Genomic DNA, 22036 nt, shown 5'->3' with positions numbered 1-22036 from the left:
AACTTAATGAAAGATGAATTTTTTGGTGGGAATAAATAGTTTGGCATTTGATTACATGGTAAATTTGAATACATTACTTTGTTGTAAATCTCAAGTTAATACAACACATATCAGATTAACATCCAAATTTGAAAACAACTGAAATAAAAAAATGTTAAAAAACTATTTGCCACCTATTTTTTATGAGACCGTAACCTTTGAATTTTAAGTTCAAAAACTATATTTTTCCTTTCATCTATGAATTTGTCAGTGAGATTTATTAGATTTTATTATTAAATAAAATTTTAAAATTTTTAAATTGTTAATATATATTCTTTAATTCACTCAAAATGGACTTTTAGAAGAAAATTCTAGTTCTTCACTGTTCTCCTTCCGTGTCCTCGGCTAGTCAAACTCAACCTTTTTATAAAATCTATCCGTGTGTATTGGACTCACTAATTCGTTACCTTTGCTTCTTCTGAAACCCTAAATCATGGAGAAGTTTGCCTTGATTTAAGACATTAAAATAGTTTAACTAACAAAAGAGATATACATTTTAAGTATGAGAGTTTCAACGATATTTCAAATATAGATTCTAGTCGATGTGAAGTGTCATCTCTAGTTGTTTGTTTCATCAAAGTTTGGGTGGGAAATGTGATTTGCCAAAAAATGAGATCTAAGCAGGCAAAGTTGAAAGCTGTTGTGTCTCTCCAACGTTTTCATCAAGACTCCAACGTTCCTTTTTTTCAAAAACCGTTGGAGCTCAAATCCATTTTTAAAACCCTCTCTCAATTTACATCTCTGTTTTTGACCCATATTCTTGTCACTTCAACACCCTCCAACTTTCCATTTTCACCACCTTTTTAATGGGGTGTTTTCTCGGCTGTTTTGGTGGTTCTTCCAAAAGAAAACGTAGAAAACCGGCTAAAAAAGTCTTACTCTTACCTCGAGACCCAGTATGCTTATTTTCAAGCTTTTGACTTCTTGTAATCTGTAGTTTTACTTGTTTTCTCGTTGAGCGTTATTCTTTTTGTTGCAGATACATGGCAGTTACGAGCCTCTGGTTTCATCAGTTTCTACTCTTATTGATATAACTGAGAACCACACAAGCTCAAATTCTCAGCACGGGTCAGTCTCAGTGTTGAGCTCGTTTTGTTGATTTGGTGTCACAGTCTTTCATGGTTTTTGTTTGAATGTTGATTTGATTGCAGCAATAGGATCAAAATTGGGAAGAAAGTAAGCTTTAATTTGAATGTTCAAACTTATGAGCCACTTTCAAAAGATGAAACTATATATAATTTGTCAGAGAGCGATGGAGAGGATGAAAAAGAACAGAGTGGTGCAGAAACAGCAAAAGGGAACTTATTTTCGGTCTCTGAAGGGAATTCAACTGCATCAAAAAGGGGTTCATTTCCTCCCAATTATAGATACCAAAATTTGACAGACTGCTATGAAGATGAAGACGATTTTGAATACAATGAAAGTGATTTGGATTTTGATGATGATGAGGGTGAGGATGAGAATGAAGATCTTGGTGGGATTGCAATTGACATTGATGATCAAAGAGTAACTAAAATTGAGTTCTTGAAGCAACTAAACTCACAACCTGAAGAATTGTCTCAAGGAATTTCGTGGATTCATTCAGCTGAAGACAAAAGCGATAACCATATTCAACTGCCTGGTTTGAATTCTATTTTGAATCCAGTAGATATTCTCACTCAATGGAAAGCAGTCAAAGCAAAAGCAGCATCAGCCAAGCACCTGAGGAAGGAGAATTTTGCTATACAGCAAGAACCACAAACACCCTTTGATTTGAAGACAGTTTCCAATCTGTATCCTTCCAACTTAGGTCAATATAGCAGTCAATCAGAGCCTTTACTACAGGAGGTTACGGTTAATGCTAGCCTTTCGAACTGGTTAGCATCACGAAATCCTGAGGAATCCCAAGCCACAAGCATTTCTGTTGAGAACACTGCAACAAAGAGAAGCATGCTTGTTAGATCATCTTTACAGGAAAGCAGATAAGATACACCAATTCAAGGCATCACCAACTTGAAGGCCGAATTATTGGTGAAAATTTAGGAAAAAGCTTACGGATTCAACCGCAAGCGTGCTTTGAAAAAAAAGTCAAAACAAATAAGTAAACACAAGAAATTCTGAGAATAGAATGAAACAATATGGGTTGTTGTTGTCTGGGTTTATGTTTCTGATTCTTTTATTGTAGTCTGACGGTATTCATAACCATAACGATTCTGGTTTCTGGATAAGTGGCTTTGATTGTTTGTTACATGCCTTACTATTTGCACAAAAACAAAATAATTTTGCAATCATGAAATTCCTGTGAAGATTTCTTTCTTTCTCCTGATGATTTATTTCAGACAAATCTGGGTAAATCAAGCATTCCACTTAATGGGAGTCTCTGCTACTCCACTGTTATAACATGGAATTAATAAATGATAGCAGATGATGTTTACAATTAAATCAGGGTATATTATGGATTCCACTTAATGGGAGAATCTGCTTCTCCACTGTTATAACATGGAATTAATAAATGACAGCAGAAACAGAAGCCTGGACGTGAAATTTTCCAGATATACCACTTCCAATCACAAGTGTTCCTAGTAATGAATAAGAATAGTGATAGTAACACTTTAAATTCCTTTTGACAGATCATGAAGAATATGGTGATAATATGCTTCAATAATGAGGTATATGACGGAGACAATGGACCGCCAAATCTGTTCATTATGCACAATACTAGAATTTCCAAGAGCTGTCTGATTCTAAGATAATTATTGACTGTGGCATCATTATTACATAAATTTAAGAGTGATATCATATGTTATTTTATTTCTAATTCAAAATCACCCAATCACATAGTGACATATCATCAAATTGTATTAATTATAAGTGCCCTTAATTTTATTTATATTAAACAAAGTTTAAACCAAAAAATCATTCAAGTTAAGCAAATTTCTGATTGGAATAATTTCCAGATTTGGTATAAAAAAAGCACCACACCATAAGCTTTATTCTCTATAAATCCACCTGTATTTAGAAACTCAAACTGGCTCACAGTGTTGTTTGACTACAAAAGCTATCGAGGAAAAGAAGTAAACAGAATTGAAGTACTTACTACCTTTTTAACACGGTAATCATATCTCTTCAGTGTTTCAATCCCCACATCAATATATATGGCAAAAACTTAGGAAACTCAATTGTAGTACATACATGACATTTCACAGAAGCATGCTTGCTATAATCGCAATTATCTGCTTCGATCCTAGATGAGATCTGAGTAGTTCGCAGCTGCTTGTAAGAAAGTTCCAGAAACCCACATAAGGAATTTGAATGGCTCCAAGATGTAAATAAACATGAGAAAGTCAGAGAATTCCTTGCTTGTCTTCCAGACCTTTGGTCCCTCCTAACAAGAGCAAGGGTAGAAAAGGCCAATTTGCACCAAAATCAGGTATCGCAGAGAAAAACTTCATTATTTCATTCACCAATCATGTAATTTGGTTCACTAAATGATATCTACATTATGGTACACATACAAGTATCTGAATCATCATCTTCAGAGTCACTTGCTTCGCTGCAGGAAAAAGGTTAGTGAGATGTTACAGTAATCCGTGAAAATACACAAAAGATTAGCAATGCCCAAGTACATCTTTACTATAACCAAGATTATTCTCATCAATGTTAATATCCTTTCCTCATTTGAACAGTTATAAAATGAAAGGAATACTGATTACTATAACTTACGTCTTAAAAGGGAAAGAAAGATGATGAAGAATTTGAAATTTTGCTTATTTGGATCAAATAATTAAGGTTGTGTTGAAGAAAGGATTTTTTCCAATTGACATTCCACAAGGTCCTTTTCATATAATAATAACTTGTCAAGTGATAATGAGATACTAACATTGGCAGTGCATGGTAAAAAAGTGAATAAAGGAATTTAACAAAATTTTAGTCTGTATTTTCAATCAAGTGTCACCAATTCCTTCAACACAGACAGACAGATTACCTCGTCTGTCCAGGAAGCCGAACAGAAACCAGAACTTTGAGCAAAGGGTAACAATAAATGAATATGAACTTAATACTGACAGAGTATTGCCATTATGACTTGACATGAATAGACAGGGCCACAGATAAGATTAACCCATTAGAAACACACATCTATTTGAACAGTTTTGTATACTATACTAAGCTGTTTCAACCAAGCTGACTGCTGCATCTAATCAACTTTCTAACCTTCACTCTTTGTTAAAATATATAAGCCTTTAGTTATTCATTGAAATTCACCTTGCTGTGTATAAATTATTTTTATGACTAACTACAGTTTACAGAGGCAATTATAAACACCTTACTATTTTAATGTTGATTTACTTAAATTAAGAGTTATTTTTTCAACCAAGATATAATACAAATAAGATAATCACTGGGAACCTTTTATCAAGACATAACACCTGTATCCTTATGATAAATAACTATTACCCTGTCTCCCAAGTAATGAAAGCAGTCTTTATATAAGATACTTAATAGATCAAACTACAATACGTTAGAACTGCATAAATGTTGAAGGAAGGTTTAAGCAATAAATGTTAAAGCATCATTCTTCATCTTTTGTAAAGTTAATGAATGATTAGATTGCCTTCTTTTTCCAAGATTTTCACATAATCAGATTCCACAAGTAGTTTTTACAAGATTACAGGATGTTTAATGTGACTGGAAATCTAAGCACTTTTGTTTTCCTTCAAGGGTGTCTTTTTATCTTAGGCTTCTTCTAGAGCTATCAACCATCTCAAAACAATACTGTGTGGTGAGGTCATTAAGCTTCTAATCCAAATTATTTAATCCACCAAATATGATATAAAATGTGAGTAATGAGTTTAAGGTCAATCAGTATCACTAGGTCTAGCTTCCCTACCAATTACCTGACAATGGTATGGTATTTCCATTAATTGAAATACCTGAAAGTAAGAATACCTTGTACCTCAAACAGTAGAAGTCCAGCTCTCTACGCACTTGAAACAATTCTCTAGTTAGCTATTCATTATTGAGCAACCACTGAGAATTTAACAGGATATACAAACAAGCAGTTCCCCTAACCATTACAATAATAACAAATCAGGGATGCTAAAGTGAACAAATCAAAGATATGACCTGCCCATGGCCTAATGATTTGTGCAACATGTCTCTTCATTTTAAGGCATACAACCGAATGCCCACTCAAAGAGAAAGCTAACTTGCTAAGCTTAGAGCATGTATTATTCATAATCATAATAAGTTCGCAAAACTGGAAACTCAGATCTCAAGGTAGTTAGCCAGAAAACACAAAATAGAAGAAACAAAACATATGAAATGACATAAAATTATAGACTAGATTAAATCATTCCAAATAGCATAATATCATAAAGAAATTAAACACCAACTTTCTGGAACTTCAACCACCAACCATGCATAAATTACCAAATGAAATTTATCTATATTACCTTGGTTCAAACTCTAACACCTCCACAAGCTTATTCCCATTCTTATCATTCCACTGCACTTTTCTTCGTGTTTTTTCACATTTCCTTGACATCCCACCTCTCATGGGAGGCAACAAAGAGGTTGATTCACTCTCTTCTCCATCATCAGTATGATTTTCAACCTTTTCAGAGTCTAGCGTAGCTATAGGCATATTTTTGCACCCGTTAACATCCTTAACATCAACACGGACCGTCTCCATAGGCAATCACACCACTTTATTAACTACAAGACTCAAAAACTTAATCTCTCGATCAATGGGCCAATTAAAAGGTAAATAATCAGTACCAAATACAGGGATTACACAGAAATCCCATTACCTGGTTACCTATAAATCATAAATTCACAAATCCTACCCCAAAAATTTTAAATTTTTAGAACAACCCACAATACATAGGACACAAATCTATCATTAAGTTTCAGAGAAAACACACTCAGAAATCATTATCACACTAAAAAGACAAAGAACGACAGTAATTTTTCAGAAAGCCCCATTTCCCTGCATATCAGATAATCAAGAATTCATGAAACCTAGTTCCTGAATTCGAGATTATGAATTAAATTCAGCTGCAAAACGCTTAAATACTAATCCAAAAACAGAGTCAACGCTCGTTGTTGACACGATCAAACTTTAAAAAAATACAATTCAACCATCAAAGAGAGAGAAAAAAAACCTTGAAAATAAAACGAACCCCTTACATTGAAAGTGACTTAAATAATTAACAATCACTACAAAACAAAAATCCTTCCTAGGAAATGAAAGAAGAATTATCAAAACGTCAACAAAAATATATTTAGGTACTATAAAAGCCGACTAGAAAAGTCGCAATAAAATAGTTTTTTTTTTTAAAAGCAGGATTTGTGGGATCAAAATGATGAGATAAATAAATAAAAGGGAGAAAAATTAGTGGCAAACAACGAAGTATTTAGTTATAGAGAGGGCAGTTAGTAGGTGGTGATATCAAGGGGTGTGATTTTGTGCTCCAGTTGATATGTGGACTCTTACTGCTGGAGGCAGTGGATGCAGAGCACGGTAGTTAATGTCGTTAAAATAGGAGGCGGATTTTGATGGTGGATGATTAGGAGTAGGCCTAAGCAGCTACGCTGCACTGCATAGTATTATTACTGGTTGTTGGTTTCATGAGATGAGCTGAACTGTAAAGAGGACTTTGGGGATTGATGTAATTGGATTATTGTGGAGAGAAACAAAGTCAACTTTGTTATTTTATATATTTAATTAAATTTTTAATTAATCTGAAAAAATTATAATTGAATTTAAATAATTAAAAAACCAACAAAAGATTAACATAAATTAGAGATAACACTCCTGCATACTGGAAGGTCGCCTAGGCTCTCTCAGTCTGAAAAATTAGTTGTTTAATATATTAAAAATGTCAAAATAACTTTTAAAATTTTACATTATTCTTCTTATATTTCATTATTTTAAATTTACCATTTATATTTTATTTTTATGTAGTTTTAACCCACCCTCTATATTGTATCTCTGGATCCGCATACATTGGTATCATTGTGCAAATGGAAATGATATGGCGTGCAACCATTTTGTTGGCAGGACAAGCTAATAGCATATTTGCTAATAAACAAAAAAGCAGTCCTCATGGCAACCAGTTTGTGTGAACCCAGATTCAGCAAGCAGGTGAAAGTGTATGCAGCAGATAACTGTAAGACTGCAAATCTGACTTGTTGAATGATCACTAACTGTGGTTGAAATTAAACTATAATACTAGGCAAAAAGATAAAATGTTAACGTTAGACGCAGATTTCGCTCTAATTACTCGAATTGTTCCTTTCATTACAGTGCTGAAAAACCTATAAAGATTGATCATTACTTGCATGAATTAGGGTCTGTGGAAAACCAAGTCCTGGTAAACTTTCTACAATGTTGATATAACTTCTGAATTTCAGCAATCGAATCATTTACACAATGCATTGACATATTTTTACGTCATTTACCAAGAAACAAATGATGCCTTAAAAGATGCATCGAGCAATTAGTCCATTATGCATTTCCAAGGAAACTTACAATGCATAAACATGTTCTGGAAAGGGATCAAGAATACAGTACAAATTTGCTATTGGTAGCAAGGCTTTCTGTAACTATTAAGATCTGTTATAAATCAAACTTCCACAGCAGTAGAGGGCAAAGGTACTGGTATAAATATAGCACTTGTAAGTGTAACCTGGAAGATACATAGACATTAAAAAAAAAGAATGAGGATTACACAGCAGATTGCCTCATAATGTTTGACAGTCTTTGGTATCAGATCCACGACATGCCTTCTCGTCAATATCAACTCGATTTCTGTCCAAAGAGACTTGTTGCATATGGGCTTTTGCATGGTACAATGGAGATGGTGAAAGGAATTTATTCTGATGCTGTGGATATTATTGAACCTGTGAAAGAGGGATGACAGCATATTATAAGATTCAACCTGGTAAACTTCTGGTAATTCTTCACACTACCTCAAAAGACATTTAATTAGTTGTAGCTTCTTGCTAATTTATTGTAGTACTGTATGCTTTTACAAGAACAACTACTGAGTTTTGAATCTAAGAAAAACTTCGAATTTCTAGTTACACAACACAACAAATCCACGGATTTGATACCAAAAAAAATGAGAATTTCACAGTTAATTGGATCTACAAAATAGTTGTTTGTACAATCCTAAGTTTTTCAGTTAATTTTTCCCCTTTTTCTTGAAAGAGTTAGAATGAACTAAGCATTTTTTTCCTTTCATCTATCAATCTCAATTGTCAAATGAAGGACTAAATTGACATGACCACATTCAAACAACTCCACATGGCACGTAACTTTAGAATTCAAGTAGTTTAGCGGCGAATCTAATTCTCTAAACAAGAACTAAGCATGCAAAGTAATCAACTATTAACTTGATAAAAAGAATAGGGAAGAAAATGAAAGAAAGAAGAGAAAAAAAAAAGGTTAAAATAATTATCAAATTGCTGAAGTCAAAGAAACACAAGTGTACAACATACTCTGAAATTCTGTCTTATTGAATCACCTTAGTTTGGTTTGAATTCAGCATTAATTCTTGATTATATCAAGATTTTTCCTTCAGAAAACCAGGGAATTATCTCCTCCTTTATGGCAGTAGATTCCAAGTTATTTTGTACATATATGTACAAGTGCAACTTACGCATTTCTAAATCAATAAGAATAATAAAACTTTTTCCTGTTCTCATAAGCAGGCGTACAACAGACTTTTATTAGAGCAAACAATAAATTATTTTCTTTAGATTTTAGTTACGACTAATTTCTTTTTATGTGTGTGTATTTGTTCTAGTGAATGCAAGATTAAGGTATGTGAAAAAACTAGTCAGATTACAGAAATCTAAATGCGTAGATGCAGTGAATTTATAAGGATGATCAAGAGAATCCATGTCCGAATAAAAATCCATCAATTTAGATGTTTTCATAAACGATGGTTGACATTCAAAAACACTGTCTTCAGCGGTATATACCAAATTGGAATAATTTATTATCTATATTTATCAACAGCCATGCTTGCTTTGTTGTCAAAACACTACAATGAGTACCATATATCAACTTCTTGAACTTCTTTAACTGTATCAAATCGGTGCTTCATCATCAAAACCATTATTTCTCACCTTAATTTCTTAAACTTTAAAGTTCTCCAAACCAAAGAACAAAAATTCTTAATCTACCATAGACTATCTTGCTAGGCATGCATAAGTAATATTAGACACCTTACTCATCATAAAAACATAATATCTCCTTGCTATGTAGTAGGTGAATAATGTGATAAATTAAAGAATGAGTTCTATGACTATTTGTCACTAGTATGATCATGTCATATTATAATAAGTTAAAAAATTGCATTAAAGCCCCTAAATCAAAAGCAATAGCTACAAATTTGATAAAAGAAATGAAAACAACATACTTGATGAGTTCAAATTTAAGAAATAATTTTCTGTTGAACATATTATTTTCACTCCAAATATTGCTTGCGAGCAGACCTTCATCAAATCTTGTAAAATTGTAGCAACAACCACATAACAATCAAAGAGACATCAGGTCCATCTAGTTAAATATGAGTAGGATAATTGACCAAGGGATGTCTCATTACTAAGCATTTGAACATTTGTTTCTGCACAAAAATATGGGGAAAAAAATTAATGAGCTGGTCTAATTTCTAGTGTAATAACTCTCAGGCTCTTCAACATAATCTGAACTTCATAAAATAAAACCCAGAAGTACATAATGAAATAGTGCTAAATGTCTAGAAAGCATACCAGAGAACTCATTCTCCACTCCTTGCCAAAGTTTGAATGTTGAAACTCAGTTGAAAAGAAAGAAAGAAAAATTGGACAATTTTCAGTAACTAGCTGTGCAAATAGTAATGGAATCTTCTGCAACCACCTGCAGACTTGGGAATTAGAGGGGCATCACCTCCTCACAAATTCTTTCAGTTTGTAATCTCATTCTCCTGCTTCTGGATGGACACACTTCTTTATATTCAAACTTAAAGAGATAACCAACAACCTCAAGCATGTAAGCTAGTTATCAGTAGACAGCAGGCTGTAACAGTCAAGTAAGGCTATGGAGCTATGAATTGGCATCAGATGACAAAATGCAATGGCGAGAGTTACAATCAACTGCTATTGCAATTATATTGCATCAGAATATCCATCAAACCAAGAACATGAAATGAATCACTCCGAAGTCAGAAGCTACCTGCCACTGGTCCACTGCAAAGGTTGCCATCATATAAGGATGCTGACAGAGAATGCTGGTTTTGCGTGCTGTTATACCAGAGTATAATAAGTCTCTTGAGTAACCCAAAAATGTTCTCAGTGACAGATTCTTACTAGGGGTGACATCTACAGACTACCCACAATCATTTGAGGCTTTACATATCCTTATTTTGTGTTTCCTAATTCTATTTCCATGATGTTTAACCTGGTAATGATAGGTTAAACCAGACAAATAAAATTAAACCAAAAAGTTGTGGTTTCCAATATAATAACAGTGTAAACTAGGAGGAACAATAAAGCCTCGGGGAGATATGGTCATCCTAGCCATGGATGCTTCATAAAGGTAAAGCATTGACTGAAGCACACAAAAACTATTTAAAGAAAATCTTTTATCATGATTGTCCACAAAGTATTAATTCAAGCATAAAGCAGATCTTCATTACGAACAACATTAGTATGCTGCATATCTCATCCTGACTTTTTACAACATTTGCATAAGCATTACCTCTTGCAAAAAAGTACATTTGTGTGAGAACAACTCAGTCCATTTGTGTGAGAACAACTCAGTCCATTTCAATTAGTTTAAATAAATCAATTACAAACAAGTAATCTTAAGCATGATCAAAACTAAACACCAAAGGATCCACGAAAATGTAAGAAACAAACTCAGGTGCGCCAATATAGACTTCCTATTGATAAAGATAGAACAAAATATTTAACTTCCATTAAGTGAACTCTTTGTACAAACCGATATGAGAAGCAAAGAAGAAACAATAACATACACCTCATTCCAGTTCAAATTCAGGAACAGGATGCATCAACGAGCTGTCGGATTCGAGCTGCGCTAGCAATGGCCCGCTTGCCTCACCACGCCCCAATTTTTTATGACTTGATAAGAACCCGAACAACACAACGCTTCCTATAAACACCGCAATTGCATGCGCAACAAACAAAAGATTAATGAATGCTACCCCCCTAAGGCCATCCTTGTCAAGATCACATTTACTTTCAATAAAATCTTTAGCAGTAGACGGAGAAATTTTATGACACCCTTTGAAGGCAAATGTATCAGTGTACAAAGAGAAGCCGGTTTGTAACAACCAAGTCCCTTTAAAAATCAACCCACAAGACAAGAAAAACTCGGCAAAAAAAGCAGTTGGCTTTATGGACAAAACCAAACAAGCACCAGCACAAATAAGAGTCAATTCACCCAACAAATTATAAGCCTCCCCACCAAGGGGGCCTCCAATTCCTTTCCCAACCACAGAATATTCCACAAGAAACGAAATTCCCAGAAAAAGAAAAGCAAAACTCTCGTTAACGATGAAAGCGTCGTAAGTTTCACGAAAAAAAATGATAATAATGAGTAGCCAGAAGAGAAAAAGTGAAGCCGATTGCATAAAGAAGGAGAATCTGAAAGTGGGGTGGCCAGAAAAAGTCAAGAAAAAGAATAACTCGCTAAAAGAGGCAATGGGGAGTGAAATAATCAAGAAATAAAGATCAAAATTTTTGTATCTTTGGTCAGAGAAATACCATGGTTTTGATCTGAAAACAGAAGGGTTTTTAAGATAAAGAGATGAAGAAAAAAGTAGGCGGTTAAGGCCAGCTGGGAAAAGGAAGAGAAAGGCAGTGAAATTGGCTGCCAATGAAGCCATTTGATTTTGCGATGGATGATGATGATTGTGCGTAATGAGAAGATAAATGAAAAGAGAAGGGAAATCTGAACTGTTAGATTACAAGACAGACTGAAAGCTTGTTGAAGAAAGTCGTTAGAAATGTTTGACACTTTCAATTGCAGTCTTGCAGACACGTTAACCTGGGAAAAAAATATATTGTCAGGTCTCTGGTTTTGTCTTATGCGGTGTCGTTTTGATAAGTATATCAAAACACTTCAAAATTTCTACCAGTAATGTTAAAGCTAAATTTTGATCGATTGCTCGCAAAATGTGTGAAGTTAGGTGAACAAAGAGGCTGCTAGAAGAATTAAAGGTTCCGACTCCACCAATCAAGGTCTATTAGATAATAAGACTATAATTGCAATAGCTCACAGTCTGATTATGACAAAACTAAATGCGACTACAATTGTAAGAGTTCACAATCCTATCATAACAAAACTAAACGCGTTAAAGTTTTCAAATACAAAGTTAACAAGAGATTGATAGTGAGTGATCCGAATGTCATATGTTCAAACTATGAACAAAATTGTTGATATTCTAATAAGGTTGCACAAGAAACAATTTCACAATCGACTAGCCATTTGGCAATGAAAGATATCTTCAAACCAAATTACCGAGAAGTATAAAATAACATCATAAATATGTATATATTTAATATATAACAACATATGATTGAATTATTTTGAATTAATAATAAAATAATATTTATTCACGTGATGATACATATAAATGTGTACTTATTTATGTACTCAAAATGAAAATATATAATATTACTCATAAAAAAATCCAAATTAAGTTTCCTAATTCTCACAATCTCATAGATAGAACTCATCTTGCTAATTTTTCAAACATATTATTTTCTATTATTTATTAGTATATCCTGTTTAGAGAGATCTTCTTCCTTGTAATAAACAGCTAATTCTCATGTAATTTTATAGGGTGAAATAGAATTTCTTTTTTATTATCTCAGTCCCTCAAATTATGATTTTAAATTCAAATTCAAGATATAAATATTTAACTTTATTATGATAAATATATAAGCTCCCAGGATGAAAATCATATGAATATGGAGGCTGAATTGATATTTGTGGCATGGACCAGCTTGAATTTAGTCTTGCAGAGAAATGCAGTCTACAGGAGCCAATGGCAGCTGCCACCTTCCCGGAAAATACTTCAAATATGTTTTTAAACCCAAAAACACTTTCAGAGAACCGCCAAAAGAGCATCCAAAATGTGCTTTTGGCTGTATGGAAAAGCACTTTTGACAGAGTCAAAAGAACTTTCAACTCATGCTCACAAGCCAGCAATAATTCAAAGTACTTGATGGTTAAAGAGATAGTAAAATCAACTTCTTTCAATCTGCTTTTCTCTTTTTCAGTAATGCCTACTTCTCAATCGCAGTTATGCGAAGTTAAAAAGAAGGGAATTTTGAACCATGCAAAGTATTTTTTTTTTCCTTTTTTCTAATCAAATGGTTAAAATCAGTTCTATAACATTAAATGAAAGTGGGCACTACAAAGCACTCTTCATTAATTTGCTCTATAACATTGCTAGATTTGTCATAATCAAAGTCTGTTTGGCAAGAAAGAAAATGGGATTGAAAAACAAGCATGAAGCATGGCAGTTAGCTCAATAGATCATGACAAATCTAAGGATGGCGACACAACTGGAAGGGGAATAGTAAAAAACAAAAAGCAAAAAGCAAATCTGCAGCCTTACTAGAAATGCTAAATGGGTTTTCAATTTCTGTATTGCTCTTCCAAAGCTACATTGGACAGAACACTCAGGGCCAGTCCAACCATCTGCAATAAAGTTTGTGTAGACAAGCAGAAGGCCTGAAAAATTTAGAGGTGAGAAGACATTAAGCTGAACCAGAAGATACAATTAAGAGAACATTACCTGCAAAAGATAATCATATATAGTGTCAGTGTTACATTGAGCATAATCCAGTAACATTAGTAATCAAAGTTTTGGGCAGAATGAGTTCATTTAGATATACATTTCTGTCATTTTGGTAAAAGTCACTTAGCAAGAATGAACATATATGAGTCTGTAAATTTTTGCATCATTTAGCACTTCCAAAAGCGACATGGTAGACAGCATTCAAGCTTGATTCTAATGCCATTTTACACAATACACATTTTGTTCCATTGATTATATGCATATTTGAACGTGCAAAATTTATTGTATAGATTACCTTAGGGATCTATAGATTTATATGATGCCAAAAGTAGCATTGTTAACAACCTGTTGATTTTATGATGATTATGACGAGGAAATGGTGTAAATTATAATTAGATTCTACGAATCAACATATTACAGAAAGCACCAATACCCACAGGCATAATTCATGATCTCGGAACAAAAATATCATCCTAAGCTTTAAATATGTATGCAGGACTTTCTAGAACATTTGTGTGCTGGAGAACTCTTGATAATTGTTTGAACCAAGATTTTATCAAGACTACAAATTTAGATGAAGCAAAAGTGACAACCATCAGCTACCTGCTTCTTAAGGTCATTGCTTAACTCTGAAGGAATTTTTAGTATAGATCTATCAAATCCACATTTCTGATTTTACAGCACAAAAAATTTTTTTCTTACATCATCGATTATGTCTAGCAGGTGAATCTCTGAAGTTGAAAACAATTTGTCATGATTAAAACTACACCAGCTGTTCTAGATATCCCTCTCAAGAGAAGGAAGCAATAAGATTGAGAAGAATGGGCTTAAAGAAAAAATACCTGTGAGAAGATCCAATTCTGCGTTTTACACAGGAAGGTAGCTGCATGAATAATCTGGCAGGTGGCATGTAGACAGACTCTGGTTTCAAACTACAACTTTTCAAAGCATGTGCTACCATGTAGCACCATCATCAATTCTCTACAAAGCAAGTACCCGCAAGATTAACCACTAGGAAGATGGGGAAATGGAAGCCAAAAAATGGGTTCTTGCAATGTATTTTAGACCCTTTATTCAACACTATTGAACACGACTAAAACCCGCATCCTCATGGTTGTTTCTCACTTTATCAGTGATTCTGGATTACGGCTTTGCTAGAATGTATAAAACAATAAGAATTCCATTTAAGTTTTATCATCAAAAGCACAACTAAGCTGCCAAAAACAAGATAGGGAACGTATTATATTCTTAAAATAAAAAAAATAAATTTGTGTGCTTCTCAGTTAATTTCATTAGCTATGCGAATTGATATCTCAACATAAAGTTATTCATATGCTTTACTCCAAGCTCTCATAGATACAATGCATTAAGATAATTAGGTATCAAACTTAACTTATCGAAAACTTGCATTCAATCAAAAAGGGAACACAATACAAATTCTTTTGCTCTGGCAATTGAAGTGTAAAAATTCCAATCAGTGAAACTAACCTAAAAACAATCTGACACTGGACAAGCTGCAACTATACAACAAAACTATGAGCACCTATACTCATGTATAAAATTCAACTTTAGAATAACACACAGCTCTAATACAGTAAAAGTTAAACTACAACATAAACCTCAATTCTGGAAACTGCTAGTTCACTCCTGTATATTTTCAGGTCGGAGACTGGGACTCTGGGAATGAACAGATGCCACTGCAATCGATAAAGACTGCAAAGCTGATAGATTCGATTGAAAATGAATAAAATACAAACCATCACGGATATTCACCATCCTCAAGGTGGGAGCTTTCAGTTCAGAACCCTGAAACATTGAAGTTGAACCATGATCATCTCAATGCTCATTTAAGTACTTGACCACAATACTTTTGTCATTTTCCATACAACAAACAAATTTCGGAAGACAATGGGAAATTAGCAAACTGCAATTTTTGGTGAAACTATATCAGTAATTAAAGGAGCTAGTTATAAAGGCAAGAAATATTTCTAATCCAGCTATATCACAGCTAATATATCTATCAATAACCATTTAATGATTTGCATAAAACTACAATGTTTAATCTTAACTAATATTCAGTGAAACCTCATGATAATCAAATAATTAGAAATTATAACACTGTACGTATTAAGGTTGTCAGGAAAACCTGGAAAAGCATATTGTAACCAGACTAACAATAGTAAGGGAAGAAGTTATTGGAAACAGACTTACAAGCATGAACAAATCAAATGATTTGAACTCGTCATGAATATCTGCTTGGGGTGAAACCTCTTTTCGGCTAAATCTGGTATTGAGTACAGTGAGTGGGCAGCCCAGGTCCCAGCCACCACAGTCACAGCATCCACCAGATCTCCATCTCTCAATGAGACCAGAAGGACCCCCATTTCTTGTTCTTGGGCCACCATGAAAACCTGCTGGAATTAGAATATCCATACTTGTTGAGCAATCATCACTATCTTGAGCACAATAAACAGAACGTGCAGAGGTTTTTAGAGTCTCAGCACTTTGACTGACCCCTACTTTCTTCAGAAATTTCAAGCCCCAACCTCCAGCTTCCTTCTGACCACCAGCAGGGAGATGGTCTTTCACAACAATGGCAGCTAATTCAAGATTTGGTGGAAGATCATCTTCAATGAGACTAGTCCGACCAAAAGCATCCAAATTGTTGCTCATATTTTGCAACTGTTCCCAAGAAGAAGTTTCCAGTGCACTTGACCCACCATATTTAGAGAGCGTAAACTGCTTGGATGAGTGGCTATTTCTGAATACTTCCACCACCTTCTTAGATAAACTCTTGTTCTTCCTTATACCACGACATGACATTTCCATCTCCCCAACAAAATTCTCAGTAGTAGAAAACAAAGTGAATTGTGTTTCCATAATTTTGGAATCATTCCGGCAGAAAGTGAAAGAAGTTGAAACCTTCATTTTACCAACAAGGAGTGACTCATTATCATGAATCCCATGTTCCTTTTCGCCACCCTTTCTCAAATGGAATGTGTACATATAGTCCGCAGACATACTGCCAGCAGATTCAGTCTTAGACAAGTTGGCAATATAGACCTCCTTTCGCTCATCTACAGAAAACACAAAATGTGGTTTCCCACCCTTCCACATGCATTGCAGCATTCCTAGAGAAACTGAGGTAGAAGCAGCAGAAGAAGAAGATTGATCAGAACATGAGGAGTTTGTGCTTGAGACTGACACAAGCCTGTTGTGCACAGTCTCAGATCCATTCTTACGGTTTCCCAGCATATGTGTTTTCTTTTCTAGCTTCTGCGATGAATAATTACTAAGGCCACCAGGAGGGCTTATAAAATCATAACTTACTGGCCCTTTAATATCATTCAAACCTATTCTTCTGAAATTACCATCACCATCTAATGCACCAAATTTGCTTAACAGAGGGCTCTTCAAAATATTTATCATACTCTTGCTACCCATAACTGAACCCACAATCCACTGACCTGCAGGACTAATGAGAACACTCCCTCTCCCAGTTGCCAATGGACATTCAAAAACAAGCCCACCCATATCACAGGGATTTTCATTGCTCATTTTAGCTGGTTTCATGTCATCCCACAGGATGCCCATATTTGTTGAGCTCATATTCATAGAGATGCTGCACTGAGCTGCTTTTGATGCACTAGTATGAATCAATTCAAGACACCAACGAAGATATCTCTCATCTAGAGTAACCATATGCTTTGGAATCTTAGCATCTAAGCCATGATTACTCTGAAGGAATGTTTTCTTTAGAAAACTTTTACCCGCCAACAATTGCTTCACATTTAATATCAGACTACGCTGAGAATTCACCCTTCTCACTAAACTTCTTGTTTTAAGTTCTGCACCATCCAACCCATTGTCCCCAGATAATTCAATGTCCTTGTTATTGCCATCCAATGAATCTTCCTTCCCCTTGCCAACTTTCTGGGAATGGGCCAATTTGTTCTCCATCTTCTGCCAAAATAAAAGCCTCTACTTATCCAAAAGAGTTGATTCCCATATTCTGCCTCCAGATAATTGACATTAAAGTAGATAGCTACTGCATTACAGTAAAATATCTTCTTCACACATCACAATGAATCTGAAAGGAACGAGAATGATTAGCATCTAAATTTGTACAAAGCTACATAATTGCTCATTTCAAATCAAAATTAAAGTTAAAAACAAAAGGGGAAGAGAAAGAAACAATTTCAGTGACTAAATATGACTGATTTTATTCATTATACTAAATGCGAAAAAAAGGGAAGATTTAAGTATCCCAAAAACATGCTACCAAATTATGGAGCAGTAATAAACATCAAAGTCAACAAAAAAAAAAAAAACAAAATCGATCAAGAAGTCTGATTATGTGATTAATGATAATATTGTGCAAGTCAGATTCATATCAAAAGGAGATACTGCAGACAGGAAAGAGAGGGAAAAAAATGGTGATGTGTGAACACTAACCAATTAGTGGCAAAAACCAAAAAAAAAAAAAAAAAACAGATAAAAGCAACCACTGAAATCAATCAAGCATACAAAACCATACCAAAGAGAGTGAAAGTTAGGAAAATCCCATACATGTTGAACAAAACTGAAAGGATTGCTGGAACTCAGTAAAAATTTTATCTCCTCAAATTAATTGAATACAGCCTACTACCTCAAGTTCACAACAAAACTCAGCAAACTAAAACATTTAATCAAGCTCTTGATTGTTCTCGAATTAGTTGAATAAATTGATAAAGGGCGAGTAGAAAGATTATTTTTTCTCAACAGTAACTCCTTTGATAAGACAACCCCACAAGCTAAACATAATAAACTATGGCAAATCAACTATTAAAGTAGTTAACAACATGAATAAACAAAAAAGCTACAAACTTTTGTGGACAAAATAAACAAGAAGAGGCCAACTTTTTCTTACCAGCAGAAACGGATCCAAGAAACCAAACCCACATCAACCTCAAGCCACTGTCCACACTTCAACTCAAACGAAGTTCAACAGAGTTAAAACAAACGAAACACAGAAGAAACTGGGTGCTAATGAAGGAAGAAAACAAATAATGCACTGCACTTAGAAAAAAAAAAAAAACACAATTTTTTAAAAGTTGCAACTGTTTCAGACAACAGTTCTATTTTCGGATTCAGAATGAGTCTCCAGAGAGCGAGAAATTGAAGCTAAAAAAAACCAACTCAATCAAAGTGGGCGTCAGCCACGTTTGTTTGTGGAATATCAGTTCGTGGGGCCTTTTATTTCATTTTATTTTCATAATTTTCATTCCCAGAAAATTAGACAGAAAATATATATAAAAATAAATTATCTCAAAAAGTCCCTGATGGAATCTAACACACAAATTATAATAGTGTCATTAATGGTATAAAATAAAGGCCCAAGGACTTATTTCCATCCAAGGCATCCCCCTTTGGCAAATTTTTATTTCTTAATTTGAAAAATTTTATCAATTTATGTATAGATAATTAATTTTATTAATTTTAAATATAAAATTATTATTTTATATATAATATTAAAAATAAATTTTAGTTTTTTTTCTCTATAAACCTTAAAAATTAACTATTTCTCTTTATAGTCTAAATTTTAAAAATAATATTTTCTCTCTTAGGGTTTAGCTTTTAAACTCTAATATCATTTTCAGCATCATTACTGATGGTCTCTCCCTCTCGAAGCTTTATCTCCATCTAATGATCTCTTTCCTCTCATTTGGACTTCAAATGAAGCCAAGTAGACGAAGAGTTTCGTCTTCCCGATGAAGTTTTTTATCTTCTTGACTTCATTCGACATCAATCGGGTGTTCAGATGAGAGAAGAAAGATCGTCAGAGGGAGAAGTCACTAGCAATGGCATCGAAGATGAGTTGGAGTTTGAAAACTAAATCCTAAGAGAGAAATATCATTTTTTAAAACTTAACTTATAAAAAAAATGATTACTTTTTAGAGTTTAACGGGGAAAAAATAAAATTTTAAGAAGTTAAAATTTTATTAACTTTAACCACTTATGAATAAATAAATAAGATTTTCAAAGTTAGGAAATAAAAACTTAAAAAAGAAGGATAGTTTTTATAGGAAATACTCTTTTGACCTAAAAAAATAGAAAAACAAATAAGGTTGACTAAAAAGTCAGTCTTTGTTATTTTTGTTAAGAATTTAATGTTAAAATTTACATATCTTATTTTTATGTAATAAATAGTGATAAACTTTTTAATTGTTTAAAAAAAGTAATAATAAAAAATAAAAATAAAAAAGGGCAGAAGGGAGGGCAAGAGAGTGAGCTGGTGCGCATGATGGATACTGAAGTCCTCCACTAAGGGCCAGAAAAAACGGGCCACTTAGAGAAATATGAGGGAGTACATCCACTGAAATGGACATTTGCTTTTCTTTTATTTATTAATTTAATGCTAAATAACTGCCTCCCACCCAAACTATGATTAAATCACAATTTTCACTCTTTAAATTTAGAAAGTCTATTTCCCCACCTAAACTAACTGTGTTTTATGCTAAAATATTTATTTTGTATACCTTCTAAAATATCTTTCATGTTAATTATATATTATGATTTTTTTTTCATGTTATCAAATTATGATATAAATTAATTAAATTATTTTTTAGTTGTAATATTATTATCAATATATTTTTAAAAAACATGTCCTGCATTACTTGTTATTGTAATTGAAAATTGAGGAAATTTGATAATCTTTTACTACCAAAAATAAAAGTGATAATTAGATTATCTTTTGTATTACTTATCACATCATTATTGTTAACAAAATTTAAAATATTTTATTACTTATAAACCAAACAAAATTTTTACTATTTATAAATAAAATAATAATAATAAAAAAAGATAGATTACTAGTTAATCAAATATCATTCCAAACCAAATTCCCCTCTATACAAATATTAATTTTCAATCTATCCATATTTTTTATATTAAAATAATAAAAATGCTTGTGATTTGATCAGGGTTTTGGTTTTGTCAATTTGTCAACAACAATAAAAACTGAAGAACAAATGAAAAGTAGTTATCGCGAAATGTAATTTGTTTATATCATTAGATGTGTACCTCATATTAGCCTCTTATATATGAAATAAAATGATAAAAATCTTTTTGCTAAAAAATAAACTTCTCATTTTTCAAACTTGGGATGTGGGAAATTCTAGTTTCATAGAAGTTTGGGTGGAAAATAGTTATGTGGTCTTAATTTAAATTTATTTGGTAATGTTAGTATGTTGGATGGATCAGATTTGGGTTGGGGTACATGTTGAACTATGGGTATGGTTAAGGTCAAGTACAACCTTAAACCCCCTAACTGAATTCTTTTATTTCATTTCCTCAATAAATCTTTTATTTTTAATTATTTTTAACTATTTTTCTTCTTGACATCATCTAACTTCCAAAAAGGGACTTCCATGTCCATGGGATAACTTTTATTCAGAATTAAATAAAGAAAAAATAATTCTTATTTTAGATTTTTATTATTGACCATATCAATATCATTAACAAAAAAATTAAAATTATGTATATATATATATATAAATATACAAATTATATATCACCATGTGATTAGATTATTTTTAATTAAAAATAAAATAATAATCAATTATATAATGATACATCATCTGTGTACTCAAATTGTATACTAAAAATATATACACATAATATTATTCTTTATAAAATTCTTTTTATGCATGTTTAAAATTTAAAAAAAAAAAACAATATTCCAAGTTTCAAATAAGATATCATGTTTGATGCTTGTAAGGGAAAAAAAAATTATTAGATCAATGTTATGTATAGTTTTGAGTATCAAATTTAGTAAATAGATTATGTGTTATTATGTATTTGTGTGTTAATTTATATTTAATTCAAAATCAACTAATTATATTATAACACATTAATTAAATACCTAATTAAATATTCAAAACTAAATAAACATAATTTTATCGAAAATATTATCATAGAAACTAGTAAAGCCTAGTTCAATGTGGAAAGAGTGGAACTACAGTGACATTATATTTCTAACCAAATGACTTTCCCTAAGTCAATTCCAAGATTCCATGCAAAAATTTTTCATTCCCCAAGTCTATGCACACATTTAGGTGTGAGTCTATTTTCTATATTCCCCTAAACAATTTGTCTTCATCCCAATTTTTTTTAACCATGCAAAACACAAGTCACATGCTAAAGACTTTGAATTC

General features: G+C 32.9%; 4 protein-coding genes across 11 annotated transcripts; 1 reads left to right on the top strand and 3 right to left on the bottom strand.

Moving 5' to 3' along the window:
• The first annotated feature begins 647 nt into the window (after nucleotides 1-647).
• On the top strand, nucleotides 648-2324 carry LOC123221235. Its single transcript, XM_044644012.1, has 3 exons — nucleotides 648-935; nucleotides 1019-1107; nucleotides 1191-2324. Exons 1-3 carry the CDS (start codon nucleotides 846-848, stop codon nucleotides 2002-2004), a joined length of 993 nt encoding a protein of 330 aa, XP_044499947.1. The 5' UTR covers nucleotides 648-845; the 3' UTR covers nucleotides 2005-2324.
• Nucleotides 2325-3011: 687 nt separating this feature from the next.
• Nucleotides 3012-6678, bottom strand: LOC123221236. Of its 2 annotated transcripts, none has more exons than XM_044644013.1 (2): nucleotides 5472-6678; nucleotides 3012-3403 (listed from the first exon to the last, which is right to left on the bottom strand). In XM_044644013.1, the coding sequence occupies exons 1-2, from the start codon at nucleotides 5708-5710 to the stop codon at nucleotides 3145-3147; spliced, it is 498 nt and encodes a 165-aa protein (XP_044499948.1). In that variant the 5' UTR covers nucleotides 5711-6678; the 3' UTR covers nucleotides 3012-3144. The 2 variants fall into 2 exon arrangements, with proteins under 2 accessions (XP_044499948.1, XP_044499949.1); XM_044644014.1 differs by having other exon boundaries at nucleotides 3012-3571; nucleotides 5472-6653.
• Nucleotides 6679-7496: 818 nt separating this feature from the next.
• LOC123220243 lies at nucleotides 7497-12188 on the bottom strand. 6 transcript variants are annotated; one of them, XR_006503006.1, is made up of 5 exons: nucleotides 11046-12186; nucleotides 10244-10311; nucleotides 9802-10164; nucleotides 9450-9656; nucleotides 7497-7923 (listed from the first exon to the last, which is right to left on the bottom strand). XR_006503006.1 is itself a non-coding variant. In XM_044642329.1 (2 exons), exon 1 carries the CDS (start codon nucleotides 11916-11918, stop codon nucleotides 11049-11051), a length of 870 nt encoding a protein of 289 aa, XP_044498264.1. In that variant the 5' UTR covers nucleotides 11919-12118; the 3' UTR covers nucleotides 7497-7923; nucleotides 11046-11048. The 6 variants fall into 6 exon arrangements, 2 of the variants coding, with proteins under 2 accessions (XP_044498264.1, XP_044498265.1); XR_006503005.1 differs by having other exon boundaries at nucleotides 9802-10311; nucleotides 11046-12188; XR_006503007.1 differs by having other exon boundaries at nucleotides 9526-9656; nucleotides 9802-10311.
• Nucleotides 12189-15221: 3033 nt separating this feature from the next.
• On the bottom strand, nucleotides 15222-19047 carry LOC123220242. Of its 2 annotated transcripts, none has more exons than XM_044642327.1 (3): nucleotides 18751-19047; nucleotides 16053-17931; nucleotides 15222-15647 (listed from the first exon to the last, which is right to left on the bottom strand). In XM_044642327.1, the coding sequence occupies exons 2-3, from the start codon at nucleotides 17799-17801 to the stop codon at nucleotides 15483-15485; spliced, it is 1914 nt and encodes a 637-aa protein (XP_044498262.1). In that variant the 5' UTR covers nucleotides 17802-17931; nucleotides 18751-19047; the 3' UTR covers nucleotides 15222-15482. The 2 variants fall into 2 exon arrangements, with proteins under 2 accessions (XP_044498262.1, XP_044498263.1); XM_044642328.1 differs by lacking the exon at nucleotides 18751-19047 and adding an exon at nucleotides 18411-18567.
• Nucleotides 19048-22036: the final 2989 nt, after the last annotated feature.

The sequence above is a fragment of the Mangifera indica genome, chromosome 7 (genome assembly GCF_011075055.1).
Source record: "Mangifera indica cultivar Alphonso chromosome 7, CATAS_Mindica_2.1, whole genome shotgun sequence".
NCBI lineage: Eukaryota > Viridiplantae > Streptophyta > Magnoliopsida > Sapindales > Anacardiaceae > Mangifera > Mangifera indica.
The sequence above is the reverse complement of the archived record's forward strand: the minus strand, read 5'-3'. Positions and strand labels throughout refer to the sequence as shown.

Excerpts from the sequence above, each read along its gene's own strand:
- LOC123220243 (XM_044642329.1), bottom strand. The coding sequence starts at position 11,918 with ATGGCTTCATTGGCAGCCAATTTCACTGCCTTTCTCTTCCTTTTCCCA.
- LOC123221236 (XM_044644013.1), bottom strand. The coding sequence starts at position 5,710 with ATGGAGACGGTCCGTGTTGATGTTAAGGATGTTAACGGGTGCAAAAAT. Across the intron at positions 3,404-5,471 it reads GTGTTAGAGTTTGAACCAAG|GAGGGACCAAAGGTCTGGAA; the intron begins GTAATATAGATA and ends TGCTCTTGTTAG.
- LOC123221235 (XM_044644012.1), top strand. The coding sequence starts at position 846 with ATGGGGTGTTTTCTCGGCTGTTTTGGTGGTTCTTCCAAAAGAAAACGT. Across the intron at positions 936-1,018 it reads TACTCTTACCTCGAGACCCA|ATACATGGCAGTTACGAGCC; the intron begins GTATGCTTATTT and ends TTTTTGTTGCAG. Across the intron at positions 1,108-1,190 it reads AGCTCAAATTCTCAGCACGG|CAATAGGATCAAAATTGGGA; the intron begins GTCAGTCTCAGT and ends ATTTGATTGCAG.
- LOC123220242 (XM_044642327.1), bottom strand. The coding sequence starts at position 17,801 with ATGGAGAACAAATTGGCCCATTCCCAGAAAGTTGGCAAGGGGAAGGAA. Across the intron at positions 15,648-16,052 it reads CATTTGATTTGTTCATGCTT|GGTTCTGAACTGAAAGCTCC; the intron begins GTAAGTCTGTTT and ends TCAATGTTTCAG.